At 39.3% G+C, this 23419-nt stretch overlaps 1 protein-coding gene across 3 annotated transcripts in view; it reads left to right on the plus strand.

The window, feature by feature from the left end:
• The window catches only part of LOC108269988 (zinc finger DHHC-type palmitoyltransferase 14), a 54890-nt gene that overhangs the window by 14060 nt on the left and 17411 nt on the right, over positions 1 to 23419 (plus strand). For all 3 annotated transcript variants that reach the window (XM_017476202.2, XM_017476204.2, XM_017476203.2), the window contains exons 3-8: positions 2777 to 2937; positions 11576 to 11734; positions 13284 to 13421; positions 16917 to 16965; positions 18306 to 18408; positions 19585 to 19694. In XM_017476202.2, the coding sequence (XP_017331691.1) occupies positions 2777 to 2937; positions 11576 to 11734; positions 13284 to 13421; positions 16917 to 16965; positions 18306 to 18408; positions 19585 to 19694 (720 nt within the window). The remainder of the gene's footprint in view (positions 1 to 2776; positions 2938 to 11575; positions 11735 to 13283; positions 13422 to 16916; positions 16966 to 18305; positions 18409 to 19584; positions 19695 to 23419) is intronic.

The following is a 23419-nucleotide window of genomic DNA, read 5'->3' on the forward strand; positions in this document are numbered from 1 at the left end:
GGGTATATTTTATATTTGTGTTTGGGGTGTCTAGCAGCCCTTCTGAAAAATTCTAATATATAATGATAATGAGTCTTTATTGGTCACATATACACTACAGCACAGTGAAATTCTTTTCTTCGCATACCCCAGCATGTCAGGAAGTTGGGGTCCGAGCGCAGGGTCAGCTATGATACAGCGCCCCTGGAGCAGAGAGGGTTAAGGGCCTTGCTCAAGGGCCCAACAGTGGCAGCTTGGCAGTGCTGGGGCTTCAACCCCCAGCCTTCCATTCAGTAACCCAGACCCTTAACCGCCAAGCCACCACTGCCACTACAAATACCGTTACCAACCATCAGCAGTTATCCATTAAATCCATTACCAAATGGTTTCCATTACGTAGTAGAACGTGTTAAGGATGTAGGTCCTTAATGGTATCCATTAAACATAACATGCCACCAACAGAAGGCTGGAAATGACCAGTAGAGATCCATAGGGACCATTAGAGTTTCCATTAAAACCAATAAAAGTCCCACTATAGCTATTAACCCTCTTACCCCTTAGTTCCCACAGTATTATGTCCCACAACCCTATATTCCCCATAGAAACAGCACGCCAACCCTGAGTTCCCGGGCCAAAATTGGCCCCAAAATCACTATTTTAATTTTAACATTTTTAGGCCTTGAAACAACTTATAATAATGTATTTGTGTAATATTACTTTGAAAATGAAGCAGTTCGGTGTTTTTACTCCACTTAGAGCACAATTCTTAACTAGAGAAATGACGAAAAATGCTCGCTGAAATCCTTTTACTCATTTAGAAGTACCATAGGAGTATCAGCGTGGTCAATGCCTTTGAATAAATTCAAGTAAATAATAAATAAATAAATAAATGCATTTTAGCGCCAAAAGTCAAGTGTCTGGTGATAATCAGACCAGCAGGTAGTGTTTTCACGAATGCACAGAAATGGTCCCGTTATGACTCCATGCCCCTGCAGTGTCAGTCGCACTGGTTGATGCTGAAGATGAAGACGGATCAGGGTCTGAATCAGGAGAGTTTGCGTCTCTGTCGGTTTCAGTTTCAACATCGCCTGAACTTTCACTGCTGTCACTATCTAGAATCCTCGCTCTCGCCTGTGTAACTGTGTATGTTTTCTTTTTTTCCCCACTGTTTTAGATGTACCTGTGTTCACTGTAGGTGTAACTTTAGCTGGAACACGATTAGCTTTTCGCTTTGGCATTTTTAGTTCACTTCTACTAGTACACCAATATTCACGCTTGGATCTTCATCGTAATGCCGGCGTAATAACGTAATCACGTCATGACGTCATCAACCTTCCGGGTTAAAAAATAATAATTAAATAAGTAAGGAATCATAGCAGAGTAATGCCGGTACACCGGCCTTACGGGGATAACGTTTACATTGTAAAGCCGCTATATCGGCCTTACGGGTATTTGGCATAGACGACCAAGCCGGTGTATCGTCCTTACGGGAATAGATCAAAGACGGGCAAGCCGGTTTTTCGGCCATACTGGGTAAGAGGGGTAAAACCATTACAAATTCTAGGAGGGTTTATATTGGGTTGTTTTGTTTTGTTTTTTCAGAAGGGAGTGTTTTGTTCTTGTGAGCTTATGTATGCGGAAGAGGGTAGATGGCGCTTTCCTCAGAGTACGTTACGCTGCCCTGTGATTCAGCATGAACAGCAGTTTTTTAAAAAAAATGCATTTGGCTGGATTCGTGTCTCAGAAGAGGCATGCGTTAGCCTTCATCTTAGCCTTGGTAGCTGTTGTACGATGGGGGACTGCTGGGTCGAAATTGGCCAAGAGTAAATTAGGGAGAAAATGGGGGGGGGCTATTAATTAACTCCAACGAAGAGTCCTGATTTATTAAAGTAATGCAACAATCGGCCACCTGACGTTATTAAGAGATGAAAGCTCGAAAACAAACAAACAACAAAAAAATGTACTTTTTGTTTGTTCTGTTGGACAGGTTGCCAGTACTATCGTTTTAGTGTTCAGGTGCCAAAATTTCTAGCACTTTGTGCAGTAAAAGTCCTATAAAGTCATCTTTCCAGTCTTGTAAAAGGTTACGCAAACGTGCTTCAGAATTTAGAGAAAATCTCACGGGAGGTGTGTAATCTGAAGTCAGCTTTCATGTAAATTCCACACTTGTCCTTTTTCATCTCATTTCTAAGGTGTAGCTTCTCTACAGTAATAAAATTGTGTCTTAAAAGTGTGATTCGCTGGATTCTCTGGGTGTTTTGCCACAATGTTTCTAGCCCATGTTTATCTCTGGTAGAAGATTCTGTGATGGTTTTATTCCATTCACTTAAATGACTAAACAGCTGCTTTGAAAGCTATTAGGCTACTTGGATGAATGAGGCAGGACGTGAGAAAGATCATCATCCAAACCAATGTGATTAGAGCCATGTGCACCTAACAGTGGAGGAACAATAGGATTAAGCTGGAACTCTCGGTTAGATTAGATAACGGCGTTAAATGGGGAGTAAACAGAGTAGAATAGATTTGATATTTCCTCCACTGGTGCTGAGAAGCATACAGGTAGAAATAATATACAGGGTCCAAATATCATGAATGCTACGATTGAGCAAAACTACAGAGGCAACTTTGTTTTTTATTAATTTTTTTATTTATAAATCAATATGTTTCCCAGCTGTAGAAGTCTCTCAGAGCTTGTTCTTGGAGAGTGTGTGCCTTTTTGACTGAGGGGAATAACTCTGCAACTCTGACATGCCGTTTGTTTTTTTTGTTTTTCTTCCAACCGTTCTTTCCTCTGCAGCTGTCCGTTCTTGGCGACCACGCTGACTCCAGCGATCCCTGTGGTTGGTGGCATGCTGTTCATCTTCGTGCTAGGGACGTTACTCAGGACGAGCTTCAGCGACCCCGGCGTCCTGCCCAGAGCCACCCCAGAAGAGGCTGCGGACCTGGAGAGACAGATAGGTCCGCCATCATTTTCAGATCATTCTCCTCTGTCCCCATCAGAAAACCTCTAGCAGTGTCTTCTGTCTGTGTAGGATTTTTATTCAATGTGTCAGGTTGGCTGTGTGTGTGAGAGGGTTTCGCCTTGTCATCACATTCTTGTCACGTAAAAAAGCCTCGTCAAAATGGTCATTATCAGTCTCCGACATGTGTAAGGCAGAGATAAGAGTTTCCAAAATGCTCTGTCCACACCGTTAGTTCTGACCTAGGTCGCTCAAGGTGAGATGAGGTTAATCTTTTGGCTCCTGAGGGACTGACACATTTATAACCGACGCTCAAAATCTGACGGCTGAGAGGGCCGTCCTGACCTTTTATACAGTCAGAGACGTTTGTGTATGTGTGTGCACACTGCCAGGCAAGCCCTGACACACAAGAACAGTGTGTATATATGTGGGTGTGTGTATATGTGAACATACTGTGCTTTGTATTCTACTTGACAGATTGAATTACTGTAACAAAGTGCTTTACACTGTGTCTCATTCACACACGCACTCACACACCAATGGTAGCAGAGCTGCCATGCAAGGCGCTAACTTGCCATCGGGGGCAATTTGGGGTTCAGTGTCTTGCCCAAGGACACTTCGGTATGTGGAGTCACGTGGGCTGGGAATCGAACCGCCAACCCTACGATTAGTGGACAACCTGCTCTACCACCTGAGTCACAGCCACCCCTATTATTTTAACATAGACATTCATTTTGTGTTGGTCGTCCTTTTTTGGGGGGGCGTTTCTCTTTGTGTATAATATAATGCAGACAAGTTCAGCTAGTAACAGTAGTGGACATAAATACATTAGCTAACCCATTAGCCAATTAAAAGCTTAAGTGTCATGCTTTGTTCATCTGTAATACGTTACTGAATAAGGTAAAAAGTGGTAGCTAATGTTATGTAATAAACTGTTGGGTAACTAATTAGGTGCATTAATACAGACTAGGGCACATAAACAAGTATATCAGTCCCTCCAGGATTTTGCGATCGTAGAAATTAACGCAAAATCAAGGAAACTCGGCAATATTCGGAGGAGCTTGTGGTTTTTTTTTGGTTTTTTTTAAATTGCAGAATATTTTCTGCAGATTTGGGCCAAGACGCGTCACGTGCGCATTCATCACAACACACATTCAGCCAAACCCCTCTTTGATTCACGTGCGTTGAACATGAGTACAGCTAAAAAAGGTGTCATTTACCAACAAACATCACCGCGAAAGACCGCGCAAAACGATCACGTGCAATCCGAGTAGTTTTCCGCAAAAAAAAGCGCAAAACTTTTGTGAAGTTTTATCACAAATTCTGAGTAACTTCTTTTTCTTTTCTTTTTTCCCCCTCTCTGTTTAACCATGATGACTGCACATAGTAAGCAGGAGATTAGTATGATGGCTTTGTGCTGCACATCATGTTATTTTGCTTAGTTTTGTCAGTGTTTCCACATACGTTTGCGATTCTGAATAGATACTCTGTCAACTGCACGCTAATGAATTAAGTAAAAACGGTTTAGCCGACGTGTGCAGTGCAACAGACGTGGGATTTGTAACGACTAGCGCATGTTATAGTTACAGCATTGAGGTGCGTCAAGCCACCATGAAGCAGGTTTAGTTTAAACATAGCTATATACCACATCAGAAATGTTGTTGTGCAAGACTCTATAAGGAGTTTGCTTTTCTTTTTCTTCTTGTCCACCAAGCATACAAAAAAAAAAAAAACAAACTCAAACAAACCCCATACATGAATCTGCTTGTCCCGAGTGCTCTGGCATCTGATTTGTCCTCTGCTGGGTAAAATGAGTTCAGGGCAGATCATTTTACATTACACCTAATGCTCCAAATCTCACAAAATTGCCTGCTTTTTTTAATTACTGTACTGTGAGCATTTGTGTGCTGGTGAGGGGGAAAAAACCTTTCTGAAGTCAGTGTGGGCTAATCTGTTGCTTTGAAACTTCTCGATCCCTGCACTTTGGAGCTGTGGATAATTTCGTCAGTTAGACTTGGCGAAGTGTTTTGTGTCAATATGTAAATAGTGGCTAGAAAAAAAAAAGAAAAGAGAAGACACTTGGTAACGTGTCCCGCTCACACTGGGTCTGATTTAAGTAGTCCGACAAAGATATTGACTCGTCATATCCTCTGCCTGTGTTCGAGACAGGATTAGTGACGGTCTTACTGCTCAAAATGTCCTAGTGTACACTTCTGTTCAGTCTGTGATTATCTCACCAGAGCTTTATAATACAGCGTGTGCACTCTGTGAAACAGGAAGATAATAGTTATCCTTAAGATTTAGTAGTGTTGATGGGGTTTTTTTAACACATAAATGAAATGAGTGAATAAAACTTAAAAGGGCATGATGTTATAGGAAAATAATCAACAGCGGGGTGGTGTCACGTGGCTCGAGGTGAAGAGAAGTTACTGTTACCACCTTGAAGTGTTTATTGTTCTCTTATAACAGCAATTGCCCAACAATTACTTTCTTCTACCACAACAGTTTGCTAGTGATTTATTGTGGTTACATGTAATTTTGTTGTCCAAGAAACTCCTGTCAATTCCTGTTATCCCTTAAATTATAGCAGCTATAACAGCTTTCTTTCTATCAAAGTTAAAAAGACAAATAACTGTTAATGTAGAATCCACAAAGTCTTCTATCATGAATATTTTCCTGCTGGAGCCTGCTTCTAAAAGAGTTAAATACACATCAATAAAAACTTTGCCGTATTAAAGCAAATAAATATCAGCTCAACGTCTGCCATTCAAGTCCCTGTGCAAGTTGTTGCTATAGAGACAGTAACATTTGAAAGTAATGCATTAATCAAACCAGTGATTTGCCTTGCAAGCCGGACCTACTTCCAGAGCTGCTGCTATAGAACATTTAATCAACACCTTCTGACCAATCAGAATCGAGAATTTATCAGCGCTGTGGTTTCGTATTCTTAAATGTTACCAATATACAATATTTTTAAGATTTGAAAATTGTTGTAACATACCTGGCATTGCATGCAGAGGAAAAAAAAGCTTTTGCATTGGTTCCACGACAGGTTTAAAAATCAGTAAATTGTTCAAGTCTGTCATTATCTGACCCGACGATGAATTTCAGGGAAATAATGGTTACGGATTTCTAATTCTGATATTTTTAACATGTTTTCTGGCTGTTCTTTCTGCGCATAGGGAGTTTTGTTTTTTTTTGTTTTTTCCTTTTGAGTAGAGTGAACGGAGTAAAGCTCTGACTAACTGTACGGAAAGTGAAGTGCAGCAGATGGAGGAAGAAAGCGAAAGGAAATACGGGCTTGTGTGGGTCCAATCTACTGACTCAGAGAAGCATTTCCTTTGTGACAGTCCTGCCTATCACTCTCCTTAGCCTTGTTTACATTCTTCTCCCCCTTGAAGTAAGTGAATTCTGTTCTCTGTGCCGTCTGCTTGCACATGGTTCCTCTGGCTGGTTTTTTTAGGGCCTGAGCACCCCGCAGGGCGAGGCCCTATTGGACCTGCTCCGTTTCTTCTTCTTTTCCCAAATGATTCGCATTTTTGAAGGCCTAAACCTACCCCAAAAACTCAGGAAACTTTGCACACGTGTCAGAACTGGTGAAAATTTACATCAGCTAGGGGTTCCAGAATTGAGTGTGGCAAAATGTCTCAATAGCGCCACCTACAAAATTTCAGTACTATGTTTCGCCTACATGTACGAAATTCGGTAAACATGTGTAACATGCACATACATACCAAAAAGTGTCTTTAACCCATGCACTAAACTCAACAGCAAATCAGCCATTATGATTTTTCTCTTCCAATTTTTGCTCCGTTCTTGCCATTTCCAGGCCGAAATTTCATCGGATCGACATCATATTTGGTCAGTCTCATCTAAAGGCCTTGACAATGCTAAATTGAGAAACTTTTGAGTTTGTGCTGCACGGCGTGGGCGTGGCAGTCTCACAAACTTCTGAAGACATCTACATGCCAATATTCAGTTATAGTTATAACGCCACCTCCTAGTAAGAGGATCTGTGTTTTATACTGTGATGCACTCCTATCAACATATAAGTGCTAAAAAAAAAAATGGAATGACATTCCCCTGGCTAATTTTTGTTATTCCTATCATAATTAATGATTTTTCTTTGCTTTATTAATTCATAATGTGTTGAAAGGAAATATCTTGTTGTGAAATTTTAAAAAATCCAAAACAAAAGGCAGGATTTATTATTATTATTTTTAATAATTGGTTTTTTTTTTTTTTTTTTATCGTTACTGATGTTGTGTAAACTTGTTTTGCTTAATGAAGAGCTGCAAGGCAAGTCAGTAGTACTAATGTTTGTTTTTTTTTTTAGCAAGAAACTAAAATGCAGTAAATGTAATGTAATGTGTGGAGGCAAGCTACTGTCCCACCAGACAGCTACGATGAAATAATTATCAGTACTATTAACTTCATTGTCTTGCAGTTCTTCAGTGATTGCCTGGACTGTCCAGAGTGCCATAGCTACTGATTTGTCCATCGCTGACCAAGCGTCATGCAACTTTACATCGGTCAAATATGAAAGAATGCCCCATACTTTTGTATAAAGCCAATATCATTATATAACTGAAGTAATACCGTGATGAAGGTTAGACGGTTATTGTGATTCTGAAGTGTAATTTTGGGACATGGAATCAGTCATGCTGGTATCAGTCAGCACTTGGCATTTAAATGAGGTGGTTATTGGAGAAACCAGCCCAAAGCACTGTAAGCTCAACCGCTTGTTAAGGAAGCATTGACTGACTTCATCTTGAGATCTGCTCCGAATTAGCTTTTGTTTAGTTAAGTCTAGGTTATGATACTCAGTATTGCTCTAGGCTTAGTGTCTGGTGTTAATCAGTAATTAATGAACACAGCTTTTGTTTATTTCTCGAATTTGCCTTTCGTGGGAACTTGTGTTACTCATTCACCTCCTACACAGTCTATTGCTTTGGGTTAGTCTCCTAAAAGCAGAAGTACAAAGAAAGCGAGAGAGAGAAAGAATCAATTGTGCAGTACAGATAAAGAGAACAGAATATGCATTGATTGCGACAGACTAGTAAGACTACACTTCTATTGAATTTTTACCGTAATCTCTTTCACACCTACGATCTCCACCTGCTGCCCCCACGCTTTTGCTCTGTCTTACTCTTAACTATCTAGCTTTCGCACATGCCTGTGCTGGAGAGCTTAATAAATCACTCTCTCACTCTTTCACAGCATCATTAATGACTATATGATGTAATCTTCTAGCTGAACGGTTTGGTTAATGGAGGGTGTAAAATTACATAATAAACTGTACAAATGCTTCTAGTTATTATACGGTCGGATTTTAGTGCTGGTCATAATGTTATATGAAGGATGGACTCCTATACAAAAGATGCATTGAAAAATAATCTATATCTATGATTTCGCAATTCATTGTGATGCATTTATTATTTTACCGTTTCTACCAGCTTCAGCATTCACTTTAGAAACGAAGAGTCATGTTAAACACTTATATTGCGTATAATAATAATAATATTATTATTATTATAAATACTTAAATAGTAAATATCTTTCTATGAGAGTTGATGTTTATTCTACTCACAATATGTGTCATGTAGGTGTGTAACAGTACAGCATATCCTCTTGCATAGTTCTGTAAGAGGCTCTCATCTGTGTATCGAGCAATACGTTAAACGGACATAATAAAGTACGTGGTTTGTCAGAAATATCGCTTATGTTACAAGGTTAAAGAAAATACCTCAGCGATTGGGAACTTGGTAGTCGAGAACACAGGGTTCAAAAACACGTTGGAAAGGGGAAGTAAAAGCCCTGCGATTCAGACACGCCCCCTTGAGAGTCACACAGTGAAAGCTTGGCCAGAGATACATTTTTGTTTTGTTTTTTTTGTTCACACCCCTGGAATTGGGGTTTCATAGCTTGCATGTTCTCCCCATGCTTCGGGGGTTTCCTCCGGGTAATCTGGTTTCCACCCCCAGTCCAAAGACATGTGTTGTAGGCTGATTTTCATTACGAATTAGTGCGGTGGTGGTAGAGCGGGTTGTCCATTAATCGTAGGGTTGGCGGTTCGATTCCCGGCCCACATGACTCCACATGCCGAAGTGTCCTTGGGCAAGACACTGAACCCCAAGTTGCTCCCGATAGCAAGTTAGTGCCTTGCATTTTGGCTCTGCTTCCATTGGTGTGTGAATGGGTGAAATGAGACACAGTGTAAAGCGCTTTGGATAAAAGTGCTATATAAGTGCAGACCATTTACCATTTACTAAACTTACGGGGATATGGGTGTGATTATGCCCTGCAATGCGTTGGCACTCCATCCAGGGTGTGTCCGGCCTTACGTTCCTCCGCCTTAGTTCCCCAGCCCTAGGTTGATCAAAATGTTTATTTCATGAGACTGACTTTGTTGAAAACATGGGACATTACAATGGTCTTGGATTGTTTGATTGATTCTCATGTGTATCTTGGATTTCTCTTATGGCATTAGTAGTAAGTAATATAACTTGTAAATTCAGTATAGCAGTATAGCAGTTGTAATACTTCGTAAGGGATTACACAGAATGCATGAGACCAAGCAAAAGCTTGAACAATGTGGGAAAACGGAACATTTAATGAGCTAATGAGATATAATGTAAACAATGTCCAGAAACAATGTGGTAAGCAAAGATCTACAACCCAGAAATATACAGCCCTAGAAGTGTGTTGAGACCAACTTGAGAATAGATTTTGCTTGCTTGCAGCATGTGTGGAGGAGGAAGTGGTAGTGTCTACCACAAGCAGTGCAAAAGGTGCAAAATTGAATCAGTTTTCTCATATTCATAAAGGCAGAGGATTTTAAGGACCATAGAAATGAGTAGTTCCGTTGGGTTTTGTTATTTGTTCAACAGGAATGCAAAACATGCTTAAACGCTATATAGTCCATGCAAAATTGAAGAGACATAAAATTGTTCCATGATGTATGATGCTACTGTATTAATTTTAAACTATAATGTGGTAGAAGCATACAGACCCCTCCGAAAGTATTAGAAAAGCAAGGCCAATTTTGCTTTCGCTATAGATTGAAGACGTTTGGATTTGAGATCAAAAGATGAATATGAGACGATAAATCAGAATTTCAACCTACTTTTCTGGATATTTATAGCTGAACATGGCACCTTTTGGTTACAGACCACCCAATGGTTAGGTGAGCAAAAGTATTGGAACAATCTTGAAGTAAAGAACACTTAATAGTTGGTTATATGTCTGCATATACTGTAACTGCATCAAGCTGGCGACCCGCCGACATTTTTCATTCTTTAAAAATCAATTTAACAGGACACACCTGGGCAACAAGAAACATCTGTCAGTTGTGTGTTCCAGTATTTTTGATCACTTGATAAATTGGGTGGGTTCAAACAAAAGGTGTCATGTTCCAAGTTGTTTAACAGATCTAGATGTAAATATCGGGACATGTAAGTTGAAATTCTAATTTTATTATCTCATCATCTTTTGATCTCAAACCCAAATGTCTTCAATGTATTGCGAAAACAATAGTATTGGCCTTTCTGTTCCAATACTTTTGGATGGGATTTCTTTCCAATTGCATAAAACACAAGAAATGGTTTCATTTGAACAGTGTACTCATACAAATGCATGAAAATGCAAAGGATTCTCCATAATTTTTCTCAAACCTCAAAATCTGCATTTGTTCATTCCACTTCTACATAGCTCCTAAAATATAAAGGGGGGGGGGGGGGGGGCATTGGACAATGTGACACTGCTTTAAACATTCTGTTTCATATCACATGGAATGTGGTGTCTGGCTTAACGTTGCATTTGTTACAGAGCTGTAGTTGGAGGTGAGTGAGTAATGAGGCTCCATTAAGTCTATATTTATCTTAAGGCATACAGTATTGATGTCCAACACATTATGTAAATTCGTTTCATTATAGAGACATCCCATGCTGTTTTATATAGCGTGTTTCAAAGGATTTAACGGTTAGTGAGTGTATGCAGACTAAACTTTAAATTTAAGATCTGTATTGGGTATCCTGCAACTATATTTGTCTTACACATGCACATGACAAACATGGAAACATCATGTACTACACACTACATAACATGAATGTTCCAAAGCTCCCTGCCTCCTCTTTTTACCTCATGTATGAGAGAGATCTCTTGCTTTTGGTATATTTGTTGAAGTGCTAAAGGGATATCAACTTTCACAGCAACTGGAACATTTCCCCCCCCGCAAACTAGCCATTGTGTAACTGTGTTCAAAAGTTTGTTTTCCTGTTTGAAACCAGGGTACGGTAATGCAGAGAGCTATTTGAATGGCATCCTTGGAGATGCTGAGGCTTCTAGCCAGAAAAGTGTACAAAAGATATCAGATGCCCCCGTGAGCCATGGGAGGAGCATCTGAGACTAAGACTAACCCATGGAAAACTTCATAGACATACCAGTGGAATTAATTCCTTTTCAATAGGATAGAAGCATTCCCTGGTGCATCGTCATCTGTCTGTCTATTCCCCAATTAATATGATTCTTGACTACAGCCTGACTTTTTTCGTCCTCTTGCCACCTCATACCTCTTGAACCTGAATATCTTCTAGATGCTCTCTAACAACACTACAAATCTTCTCTCCTCCGAACAGATGTCGCCAATGGTTCCAGTACTACAGGATACCGGCCTCCTCCTCGGACGAAAGAGATCACTATTAACGGACAGACGGTGAAGCTCAAGTATTGTTTTACTTGTAAGATCTTCAGACCACCGCGTGCATCGCACTGCAGCCTTTGTGATAACTGCGTGGGTGAGTCGCTATTTTGGTGGACTTGCTGGGCGATGTTGAGCAATGCGAGGCATAGACAGCAGAAACTATTTATAATTGTAAAAGGCAAGGAACTCACTATGCTGCCTCATATTGATGGTTCAAATCTGAGCAAACACATTCTCTGTTTACATTGCGTTTCTTTTTGAGGAAGCGGTATTTGTTACTTTCTTGATGCTTTGCTTCTTTTTGTTTCCAGGTATTTCAGTGTTTTGATTCCTTTAATGTTGTTTTTGACAAGAAATAATGATAAGTAAGGTGGTGTTGGTAGCATCAACACCAATCCCAAAAGCACAGACACTCTTGGCCTGCTGTCTTTCTTCTGTATTCTACTACGCAGGCACAAAATTAAAGAGCCAATCCAGCGAGCTTGTTTCCTGTTGTCATGCCGACGTATTCAAACACCTGGTGATGTACACCCTGTGATGTAATCACTGGACAGATCAACTAGTGAATGACACTTCAGGATATTTATTTGCTGGAGGATACAAAATGTTTCATTTTCTCAGCTCAAATAGTAGACTGAAAAAAAAAAGAAAAAAAAAGTCCTTCCAACTTCACAAAGCCTCAACAAAACTTAATGGCAGTTTTTTGTTATCTCTATAACCGAGGCTGTGTTGTCTCTCTCATGTCCGAGTTTAGTTTAAATGCGATGCAATGGAGTACTGTGAATTTGTTAAAAACGGTAAATACATTGGACTGTTACAACCGACGCAGCTAAATAAACTCAACTCTTAACCCGATTCACAGAAAGAGGCTTTGCGTACACGAAGATGATTCGTTTGTTTAATTGATTTTTTTCCCTTGGCGAGTACTCATTGGTCGTTTGGTGAATCTGGCCGATGTTAAATGTGTTTTGAAGGAGTCTTACTCGAAACTCAAGGTCTCCATGCTGCAGTCATTAAACCAAAGTAAACTATGAAAATATATATATATATATATATATATAATTTTAAATAGCTGAAAATATAGTGTTTTTGCAACAATACAAAAACAAATGCATCAGTTGCCTTTTGTAGTTTTTCAGCACTACAGTAGAACTCAGGTTTCTCATGTAGAGCCGGGCGCTAAACCTTCCACAACTGCCCAACCTCTAAAACTAAACATTTACATGGCCTGGTTTTCAGTTATCGCACTAGTACGGGAATGACGAGTGTGTTTGTTTCAGACAGACTCAAAAAGCAAAGATGCGGTATTGCAAGACGAGCCAAATGCTCCAATAACAAAACGATGCTTTTTGTTTAAAGACAGAAATGATCCAAAATGCTGGATATGCTCATTAAAAGCCTTAAGGACAAACTCTCCAGTCCACGCCCCATAATCCCCTCAGCCACTTCTCTTCACGCTAATGGACTTTGTTTTTGAATTCGACCCTGATTCGCCTGCTGCCCTTCTTGCTCATTAGAGTGACAAACGTTTAATCGATGTGCTTTGTAGCTCCACTAAATGAGGCAGCGGTGTATTAAGTTTAACCCTCTCTGCCTGTTATTGAATATTAAAGTAGATTCTCTCTTGATCTCTCTTTGTGCAGAGCGGTTCGATCATCACTGCCCCTGGGTGGGGAACTGCGTCGGGAAGAGGAACTACCGCTTCTTCTACATGTTCATCCTGTCACTGTCCTTCCTCACAATCTTCATCTTCGCCTTCGTCATCACGCACATCATCATGAGTAAGTGATTGTGGTGATTTTTAGCCCTGAGACCTGCATCCATCCCCCTGCTGTTGTGCTTGTTTAGTCTAAGGACAGAGTGGGATGAGGGTGTAATGAACACAGACCGAGGTCCTGAGTGTGTAAGAACAGCTAGATATGGTCCGGTCTTGAAAGAATGAGCTGTGAATGATAAATGGTTAGTATAATACGCATATTTAATATTGAATTTGATTAAATTAAGGCTGAGCACAATGTGGCTATGAATGTTAAAAATTAAAAAATGAATATGGAGTCAGACACCAGGGTGAGAAAAGTAAAACCATGATCGAGCATGCTTCCTATTTCCTATAGGAAAATAATCGACGAGGTGGAGTAACATGGCCATGAACAGTGTTTTCTTTCTCATACCTCAGCAATTTGGCAACAAATACATTTTATGCTTTTTATACATGTTATAGTTACATTTAATGTTGTGGAACCTCCTCGAAACAAGTTAGTTCCTGTTACCACTTACTTTGTAACAGCTATAAACAGTCATTCCTGTACCAGCCTCTCTTCTTCTCTCTCTCGTGACGTTAATACGATTTGAAAAGTGCTGACACTGGAGACCCCTTTCAAAAAAGCTAAACATCTCCTCACAGAAAGTCACGTCACCATATCAACAAATACACGTGTTTTTAATCCGTTTATGCGGAGCGTCTGTCGTGTGCAAGATTCTGTGTAAGTCACTGTGATGAAAGTTATAAATCATTTTTAGATTTTATTTTCCTCATTAAAAAAAAAAAACTATTTAAATAGTAAATGCATAATACAATTGTTTAATCATTATAAACAGTTGTTCATTTTTATAACAGTTTTTTTTTTTTTTTTTAACGCTACTTATATAGCTGACGGTTTATGAGCAAGCCCATATATCGTGTATCATTGAAATGCCTTCGAGAACCGTAATACGATATTTTTCTTATCTCGCCCACCGCTAATAGAAAGCTTAATCAGCTGGAACGAGTGCATTAATATAACATAAATGGAATAAACATAAATAAATAAATACGAGGTAAAATCATTATCTTTTTTTTTTTTTTAATTTTAGAAACCTAAGAGCACTAAAACAACGCAAGCATTTGCACATACATTATTTAGTGAACGTTTGATGAGAGAAACGGTCTAAACGTCACTAGCGAATTCAGAGATTGGGCAAGTCGGCAGAATAAACAATGAGGGCGCTAGTGGAATTCAATATTAGTTTCTGCCTCAATTGGCATCCTTCTTTTCTCACAGAATTACGGCATGACGTACGCTGCGTCAGGCTGCACACCGCCATGTTCGAGCATCATGGGAGGCAGTACTAAGCTCCCACATCGCCTTCCATGTGCACAAAAAGAGAATTTCTCCCTTGCTTAGCATTGCATGGTTTATCACACCACATTGCTCATCGAGGCTTCTGCCTCAAAATAATGTGTCAGTTTTATTGCAGCAGGGTTTGAACCTCTGTGTGTGCGCACGCATGGCAACTCTGCGGAAGGTTTTACAGCTTCCCTGACACACAATCCTTTGTAATGCCTCACATGCTGATCGCTGGCACCATGCCACCGCAGAACACCTGGGTCCTGACTCTCGGCCGCTTATTAAAGCACGTCTCTGTAGCTGCCCTCATTATCCGACAACACTTGCCCCCACCATGAATAATATACTATTTGTTTTAGTCTAAAGACTCTACAAAAGGATCAACTCTGGCTGTGGCTGAAAGGTACTCTTTTTTTTTTTTTTTTTTTTTTTTTTCCTCCATATTTTTTTTTAATGAGCACAGTGTGCATTTTAAATGCAAAAGACGGACCTGTAGTGGTTTTAAAGCTGCAGGCTACCCAAATTGCCGATTGCTTTCTAATGAGGTCCTTGCCAGTGTATGTACAAATTATTTGTCCCTGCCACATAGACAACTTCAGAATTATTGGTGCCCTTTTGAGGCTATGCAAAAATGTATTTTTGGTTAATTGGTTTAAAGTTTGCAAATATGAGAGAAGTCCAGCCTTTAATTGGAGTACACTTATTCTGAGGAAATAAACCCTTATCAAAATATATTTTGTCATTGAGACCTCTGCATTTGGTACTTTTGCTTATATTTTCTCGTTTGTAAGTCGTGTTGGATAAAAGCGTCTGCTAAATGAATAAATGTAAATGTACTTCATGTAACTTCCCTTTATAGTCTTCTGCTATAATGTTTAATAAGATTTGAGAATACAGATCAATCAAGAAACCACTTCTCAATACACAATCTTGCTAGATTTCTCAGCATCCTCTCGTGTACACAGGTTTTCAATGGAGTTTAGGTCAGGGGACTGTGATGGCCATGTCTAAAGTTGGATTCAGATTACTAGACTTCCACCAGATTTTTGAGCGCGGCTGTGGGGATTTTTTTCAATAAGCTACAAGAGCATTACTGAGGTCTGGGACTAATGTCTGGTGAGGAGGTCTGGGGTGCAGTCCGAGTTCCAGTTCATCCCAATGGTGTTCAGTGGGGTTGAGGTCAGGGCTCTGTGCCGATCGTGGCAAATCATGTCTTCTTGCAGCACGCTTTGTGCACAGGACAGGTTTTGGGCCTCTTGGTTCCATTGGAGGGAAATCATAATGTTACAGATGTGCTTCCATCTTTGTAGCTACAGTTTGGGAAAGAAACATGGGTGTGATAGCTGTCCACATACTTTTGGCCATGTAATGTATGTATTGGGTCATTCCTTGCTCTATCCAACCATGACTCAGATTTGTTGTTTAAAATCTCCTTGGACTTTATGGAAAAACAGCCCACATCAAACCAGATCCTCCACCATAACAAAAAGCGCAGATTAGGTTCTTTTCTGTATATTCATAAACATCCTCTGTTTAATGTCACCTTGAGGTTTTGTCGCCAAAAAGCTTTTTTGTGTGTCTGTGTGTGTGTCCCATCTGACCATAAAATGCGATCATAAAATCCAGTCACAGTTCCAGTAATGTGTAGCAAACATTTGTGATGAGGTGAAAGAAAAGGATTATTTTTTTTTACACTGATTATATGGGGATTCAAATGACAGCACAAGAATAGAGTCTGTGATTCCTGCTGACAAAAATGTGTCAGTGTGTTCCTGTACTGGGGAAAGAATTTGAAACACTTATAAGGGAGTCTTAAGGGCAGTTGATGAACTCCTTCAATTAAGGTTAAATATACTCATCTATATAATACAAATTCAGAAGTACATATGTTACAGTAGAGGCTTTAAATGAAGCATCAAATCGAAGCGCTTAAGTTACAGATATCTTTTGAATGAATAGAAAAAATATATAATAATAAAAAGGTTTACATGAGTGTTTATTGACTGACCTAAAAACGTCTATAATTAGTATCCTTTTTCTGTTCTTTTTCATTACAGGGAAACATGCCTACATGCTTCTCTGTTGTAATTACAAATGCACTGTATAGATTAAGTTGATACCTGCATTTGCCTTGGGTTTTAAACCAGATCTCATCTTTTCTCTCGACAGAATCCCAGATAAACGGGTTCCTCAACACGCTCAAAGACAGTCCAGCCAGATATCCTTTTTTCATCCAAAGGATCCATTTTGGTTTGTTGTTTTAGTGAGTCCGACCGCTATCTTGATTATGTAGTAAATGCTGGCCTCGGGTTTAAACCACTTCTTGTTGGATTTTAATTAAACAGAGCCTTGTTCCAGCTACAGCATAGTTTGTAACATGTCTCTCCATCTTTTCTGCATGCCAAGCTGTTGTACCTGAAAAAGTCATGTTCCACGTGTCAGCATGCATAGTGGCCCAATCTTCTGATTTTCTTAGTCTTATGATTAGCTATGAATAGGTACCCTATGTCTTGGGTCTGTATTGTTCTTGTCATGTGCTTTAAGCAGTTCAAATAGTAGTTTAAAAGGAGGATTAGTAGCTGCGTTAAATACCAGAAAAGTGAAACCATTGCTTGTGAGAGACCAGTGAAGAATATCTTCTCTACCATCAAAAAGCCAGGTCATGTAAAGTATCTTGCATGAAAGCGGAGTGTGTTTGTGTTGTAAATGCCACAGCAGAGTCAGATAAAGGCTCTGTGCATATTTTCAGTCAATAAATGTGTTTGATAAATAGCAGGCTGTAAGGAGAACCTGTCACCAAATCCACCATTTTCTGACTGAAGGAGAGTCTGAGAAATATTGTGTATTCCAATCACCTAATATTCAAACTTATTAAAAAAATTACTTGCTCTACATGCAAAATGGCTACTACAAGGCCACTCAGTAGAGCGTAGAAAATACCAGACGTGGCTCCTGAGGACCCTCAACCTATAAATGAATCACCTTCACATAAGGCTAGCAAAAGCCAAGGTCAGCTAGCGTCTAGTTAAATTCTACAGTGTTGTAGATTAATATTTAACTTACCAACAGTAATATTTCTTCAGAAATGTAGCTCCATAAGAATCACATAGAAACATTTAAGCCTGCCCGATGTGTGGACGGTTTTCTATTCACTGTTTATGCTCACTACTTAGAGTACAACATAATTGGGTTTCCCCCACTAGAACACCCACTGATATTCAACCACAGAAAAGAAGAGACTCCAGAAAGTGCACGTTAGAAAATTTGACCGATTTACATGTAATATCTAAGTAGATTTAGGGCAGATGCTTTTTATTTTTTATTTAAGATTCAACTAAATTTTTCAGCACTTTTTCCACATTCACACATTCCATTTAGTGTGAAATGAGAGTCTGGGAATTATCAGATGTACAGACTTGTCCCCTCTGTGCTTACTGTGTGTGCATGCACAGCAATCTGACTGTGATAATTAGGGCACAGTACACATTTCTAAGGTTCTAAAGCAGCAATTTTCCCTAACGTCTGCACAGAGGTTTTCTTTCCTTGACCCTTGTTTACTGTGCTGGAGGTTGTTGTGTGTTTTTTCTCTGTGTGGTCAATAGTGGGACTCTCCGGCTTCCACACCTACCTAATTGGATCCAATCAGACCACAAACGAAGATGTAAGTAAAGAGTGTGCGTGTATTTATCGGAATTCATTATGTAGCAGTTTTGCTTTATGTTGCCATGCACATGTAAAGCTCTTGGAAAAATAAAGCACAGGGAAGCAAAACATAAGACTCTGTTTAGCTTCACTCTTATCTAGTTTATTCAGAGGTTTCATCGAACAATTAGCAATGCCACAGTAACTTGTGCTTTCTGTGAAGTACTGTTTTACACGTCACATCCGTGACACAAAAATGTCACACACATAATGCAAAACCATCACCGCTGTATTGCAGAAATGTCACATACATAACGCAAAGGTCCACATCTTCACCCATCCACTAGAATGCATTTTCCTCAGTGATTTATATATATACCAAAACAACAAATTTTTAAACCTTTTTCATTTGATGTACAGGTCCTTTTAAATTTCGAGCATTTTGGCTATTTTGTTGAAAATGTGTAGTCTCTGTCCATGTAATGCCCTTCACTCCATGTATCCTAAAGTCACCGAATACTTCGTCAATGAGTACAATGTCTAAAAGAGTGTATAGCCCATTAACACAGTTGCATCCACAAGATTATGTTTATGTAGCAGTGCTCAGTCAGATGAAGGTTTACCGACATGGCATATGACCTTGAAACCTATGCACTCAACTGTCTAACATAGATTTTTGTAATGGGTCAATCAACAAAAGCTTTATGAGAAGACTATTTCCTACACTGGAAAATTCAGAGCACTGCCTAGCATACTATTGTATTAGAGATTACAATAAATGATTTCATTAGTTTTTTTTGATCATAGCTCTGTGAAAGCAGACTTGTTCTGTCTCATAAGGTCAATAAAGTAACGGGTTATAAACTTAACTCATGAGTTTAGGAATATCTTTAGAAATCAATTACTTTTCTCTTTTTATTTGTAAAAATTCTGAAAAGACATTAGGCATTAAGAGATTAAAACATTGCGCTGGAAATTCTCACTGCAAAATGGCAGATTATAAAAATAGGGTATCCGTTGTGAACACGCACTTTTTTTTTATTGAGTCTTGACTCTTTAGTCAAACATGACAAACATTTTTATAAACATAAAACCTTACATGGTATATCCTTAAACCACCACGCTTTTATTCCCCCTCTAAACCCCCCACTTTGATTTCCTTTCTCAATGCAGCTTGTGTTTCTCTTCTCTCTAGATTAAGGGGTCATGGTCATCAAAAAGAGGGAAGGATAACTACAACCCGTATAGTTATGGAAACCTGTTCACAAACTGTTGCACAGCACTATGTGGTCCTCTTCCACCCAGGTAAGTTCCAGAAGCTCAGGTTTGGTTAATGTAACCCTTGCTAGCATCATTGCATCATTCCATTTCATTAACAATGTAAGTGCTTCAGATTAGTCTGTGATACAAAGTAATCTTTTGTTGCGTGTGCTGGCAATCAGTTGTACAGTCAGGGATGGGCAAATCACTTCATTTTTAGCATAAAATACCAGGTATCCCAAAAGTTTCTATACATTGTGGACTATGTTTGCCAGCACCATGTCGGTTGTGCCTTCGTCAGTGGACATTGACTTCTTGGTTGGTCTGCAACACTTCCAGTCTTTTTGGAATTTGTTAATAAGTTTGGCAACAAGTTTGGCAGCCATGTGAATGACTTCAATACTTTTGTTAAAGGCATTCTTTAAAGCTGTCTGGAAAAAAAAACACACACACACACACACATATATATATATATATATATATGTGTGTGTATATATATGTATATGTGTGTGTACAAGGACCCCTTGTATGAGGAGATGATTTCATTTGATGCATTAATTACAGGTATTTTGGATGCATATATACAGTTTGGGCAGTTTCTCATGACTATACACTTTCAGATGATCAGTTTCTGTGCCATGAAGGCTTCCATCTTGTTTAACAGAGAGATTAAAAGCAGATGTTCTCCTTGGCTGCTGTGTTCTTAGCAAATATATTGTCTGGTTCTGATTCCTGTAATGCTAGTAAGTCTTTCCATCATTCATTTTAATGAGAAATACTTCGTATCTGACAGCTTATCTCGGTCGAGAAGCAAGTCCATTTTCTTCTGCTTGCGCTGTCAGCAAAGAGAACGCCCCTGTTCGGCTGACGAAACCGTTCTCTCAGCTGTTTTGCTGTGCATAAAGGTTATTTCACATGTGCTGTGCGAATAGTGCTTATAGGTCACGCCTGCTCTGTGGGAAAGGTATAGATTTCACAGTAGTATTTATCACATTTGGATTCAGTGTATCGATGTACGGTTAAATTCAGGTCAGAGCGCTAGTTCATTTTGAAGAACATTTTATCAGTCATGATTTGCTCCTTTATCTGTATCTTCTATGATAGTAACACTACAAATATCACTGTTTACTCTGATCATGTTGCAACGTTATCTAAATATTATGATTTATCTTTCAGAGTATGGCTGTAAAATGTCATTCACCTTCACGAAAATTGTACATTGCAACAATAATACATCACATGACATCATGTTGTGTAAATCAGCAGACCAGCACTTCACATTTTTACACTTGACTCTGACATGCATCTTTTTTTTTTCTTTTCTTTTCTTTTTTCCCCCTCATTCTCTCCACCTCAGTTTTTTCACTGGTCAGTAAATTGTTTCTCTTTGTTGTATCTGGTTGCACTTTTTTTTTTCTACCACCCTTTTTTAAAACTGTTTATAACTGCTGTAACTTAAACGATAACAAGAACTTGCTGATGACATTCCACAACATTAATTATAACTATAAGCAAATAAAATATACTGCACGACGTTCCTTTGTAATCGTTGTCAAATGTTTGTGATGTAAGATGAACTAAACAACTGGAGCTACCCTAATATTTGAAAATAATTAACTTCTAATCACTGTGTTGTTGATTTTAATTTTCCTCTAACCACACACCCAGTTGTGTTTACATCTACTGTTACCATTACAGCCTACCTGATGCGCATATCACATGCAAATTCCACATTGGTGTGAAGATTCCCATCTCAAAGGGAACCGCATATCTGACTTTTATTTGCAAAACCTGCAAGAGCATGTTGGATGCCAGTGCCGTTGCCAAAGAACAAGATACAGGAGCATCAAAGCATTCAGACTTCAGAATCTGTGCTCATTTCCACACAACTTTAGTCATTATATTACCTGTACTACTAGTGTACTATTAGTCCACTAGTGTAGACTAGTGGTTCTGTCACTTACTGACTGTTGTTAAAAGTGCTATATAAATAAAAATAAAGCGACTGAATGTCAGTATATTCTGATGTAGTGTAGTAAATGGTTGTTGACCTTGGTGATGTATGATATCCAGTTTTCATGTGTACTACGTGCCTGAATGCTCTACGTGACTTTCCTCGTCTCCCATGACGCCAGCTTTACATCATTTTGCATACAGATAATCCCTATCACTTCTTATCTCCACTTCAACACAGCGTTTCTGTAGTCCCGGCTGTATGATGGCTTTCACTGCTTCTGAACCGTCACTCAGCTGATAAAAGTCCACCGAAACGATCATTAAGCAAGACCAGCCTGGACTGGCCTCGTTTCCTATAGTACTAGTGCTGGACATCTAAAAATTTGGGCTGACTTTTTAAAATTTTTTAAAATTTATTTATTGTTTTTTGCTGGTGTGTGCATGTCTGTGAACATGAGAGCGTGAGCGATATTAATTCTCAAAATAAATCCTGCTCGGCACGATTTCTAAAACACGTACAGCATGATCCTGGCACATGTTTTGGCTCTGTACTGAAGCACAGTGGATTTGTATCGAGCAGCAACTCTGAGATTAAAGAATGTCAGGTTTATTTTCAGGCTATGTAAATCTGTCTGTCTGTCCGGTGGTCTGTCTGTCCATACATCCATACAGGATTCAGGGGGCTTTATGGTCTGACCATAAAGCCAAGACATAAGCAAAGAACCTCTGCGGAGTGCATTAAAATCGTGTAACACACCTAACCGTGGATTATTCCGCTTATACCATGGTCACTTGCCATCATTGACTAATTAACGCTGTAATTGATGTTTGCAGTTCAAAATTTGACTGAAAAGATAAAAATAACGGTTCATTTTCGTTAGGGTTTTGTTTGTTTGTTTGTTTGTTTGTTTTTAACTTTTTTTTTTTTTTAAATAAATGTGGGTCGTTAGATCTAGAATTCTGCCCACTCTCACACACCGAGATAAAGTAGTGCGATAAGATTACATTTACTTCAATTAATTATAATAAATGGTTATTAGAGAGAGAGATGTACGTGTGTGTCAATTACCTGGGCCTTTGTCACGTCTCTACTAATCGTGAAGCTGTGAGTTTAACTAATGCTACTTTAATTATACGTTACTATGGTTACAATTGTTTATAGGCAGCGCATTCATTTAGAACCGTGATTAAACCAACTGGAACATCCTGTACATTTAACTGTTTGAACGCAAACCTTCCAGCGAATCAGAATTGAGTATTCATTTACACATTTACATTACATATACATTTATTCATTTAGCAGACCCTTTTATCCAAAGCGACTTGCAAATGAGAAAATACAAGCAAAGTGACATATCAAGCAGAGAATGTAAGCCTTCCGGAGAGAGTTGAAGTTGGAGGGTGCTGATCCAGACAAGGTCTTGTAGGTGAGCATCAAGGCCTTGAATTTGATCCGGGCGGCTACAGGAAGCCAGTAGAGGGAGATGAAGAGGGGTGTGACATGGTTTCTCTTGGGCTGGTTGAAGACGAGGCATGTTGCTGCATTCTGAATCATTTGAAGGGGTTTGATGGAGCTGGCCGGGAGACCCGAGAGTAGTGAGTTGCAGTAGTCCAGTTTTGAGATAATAAGAGCCTGGTCTAGTATCTGTGTAGCCTGTTCCGTCAGGTAGGGTCTGATTTTCTTGATGATGTACAGGATGAACCTACAGGACCATGCAGTTGTTGAGATGTGGTCTGTAAAGGTCAAGTTGTCATCAAGAATCACCCCAAGGTTCCTGGCCGTCATGGTTGGCTTGAGTGTGGTTGAGCCGAGC

This window comes from Ictalurus punctatus, chromosome 9, assembly GCF_001660625.3.
Source record: "Ictalurus punctatus breed USDA103 chromosome 9, Coco_2.0, whole genome shotgun sequence".
NCBI classification, from domain to species: Eukaryota; Metazoa; Chordata; class Actinopteri; order Siluriformes; family Ictaluridae; genus Ictalurus; species Ictalurus punctatus.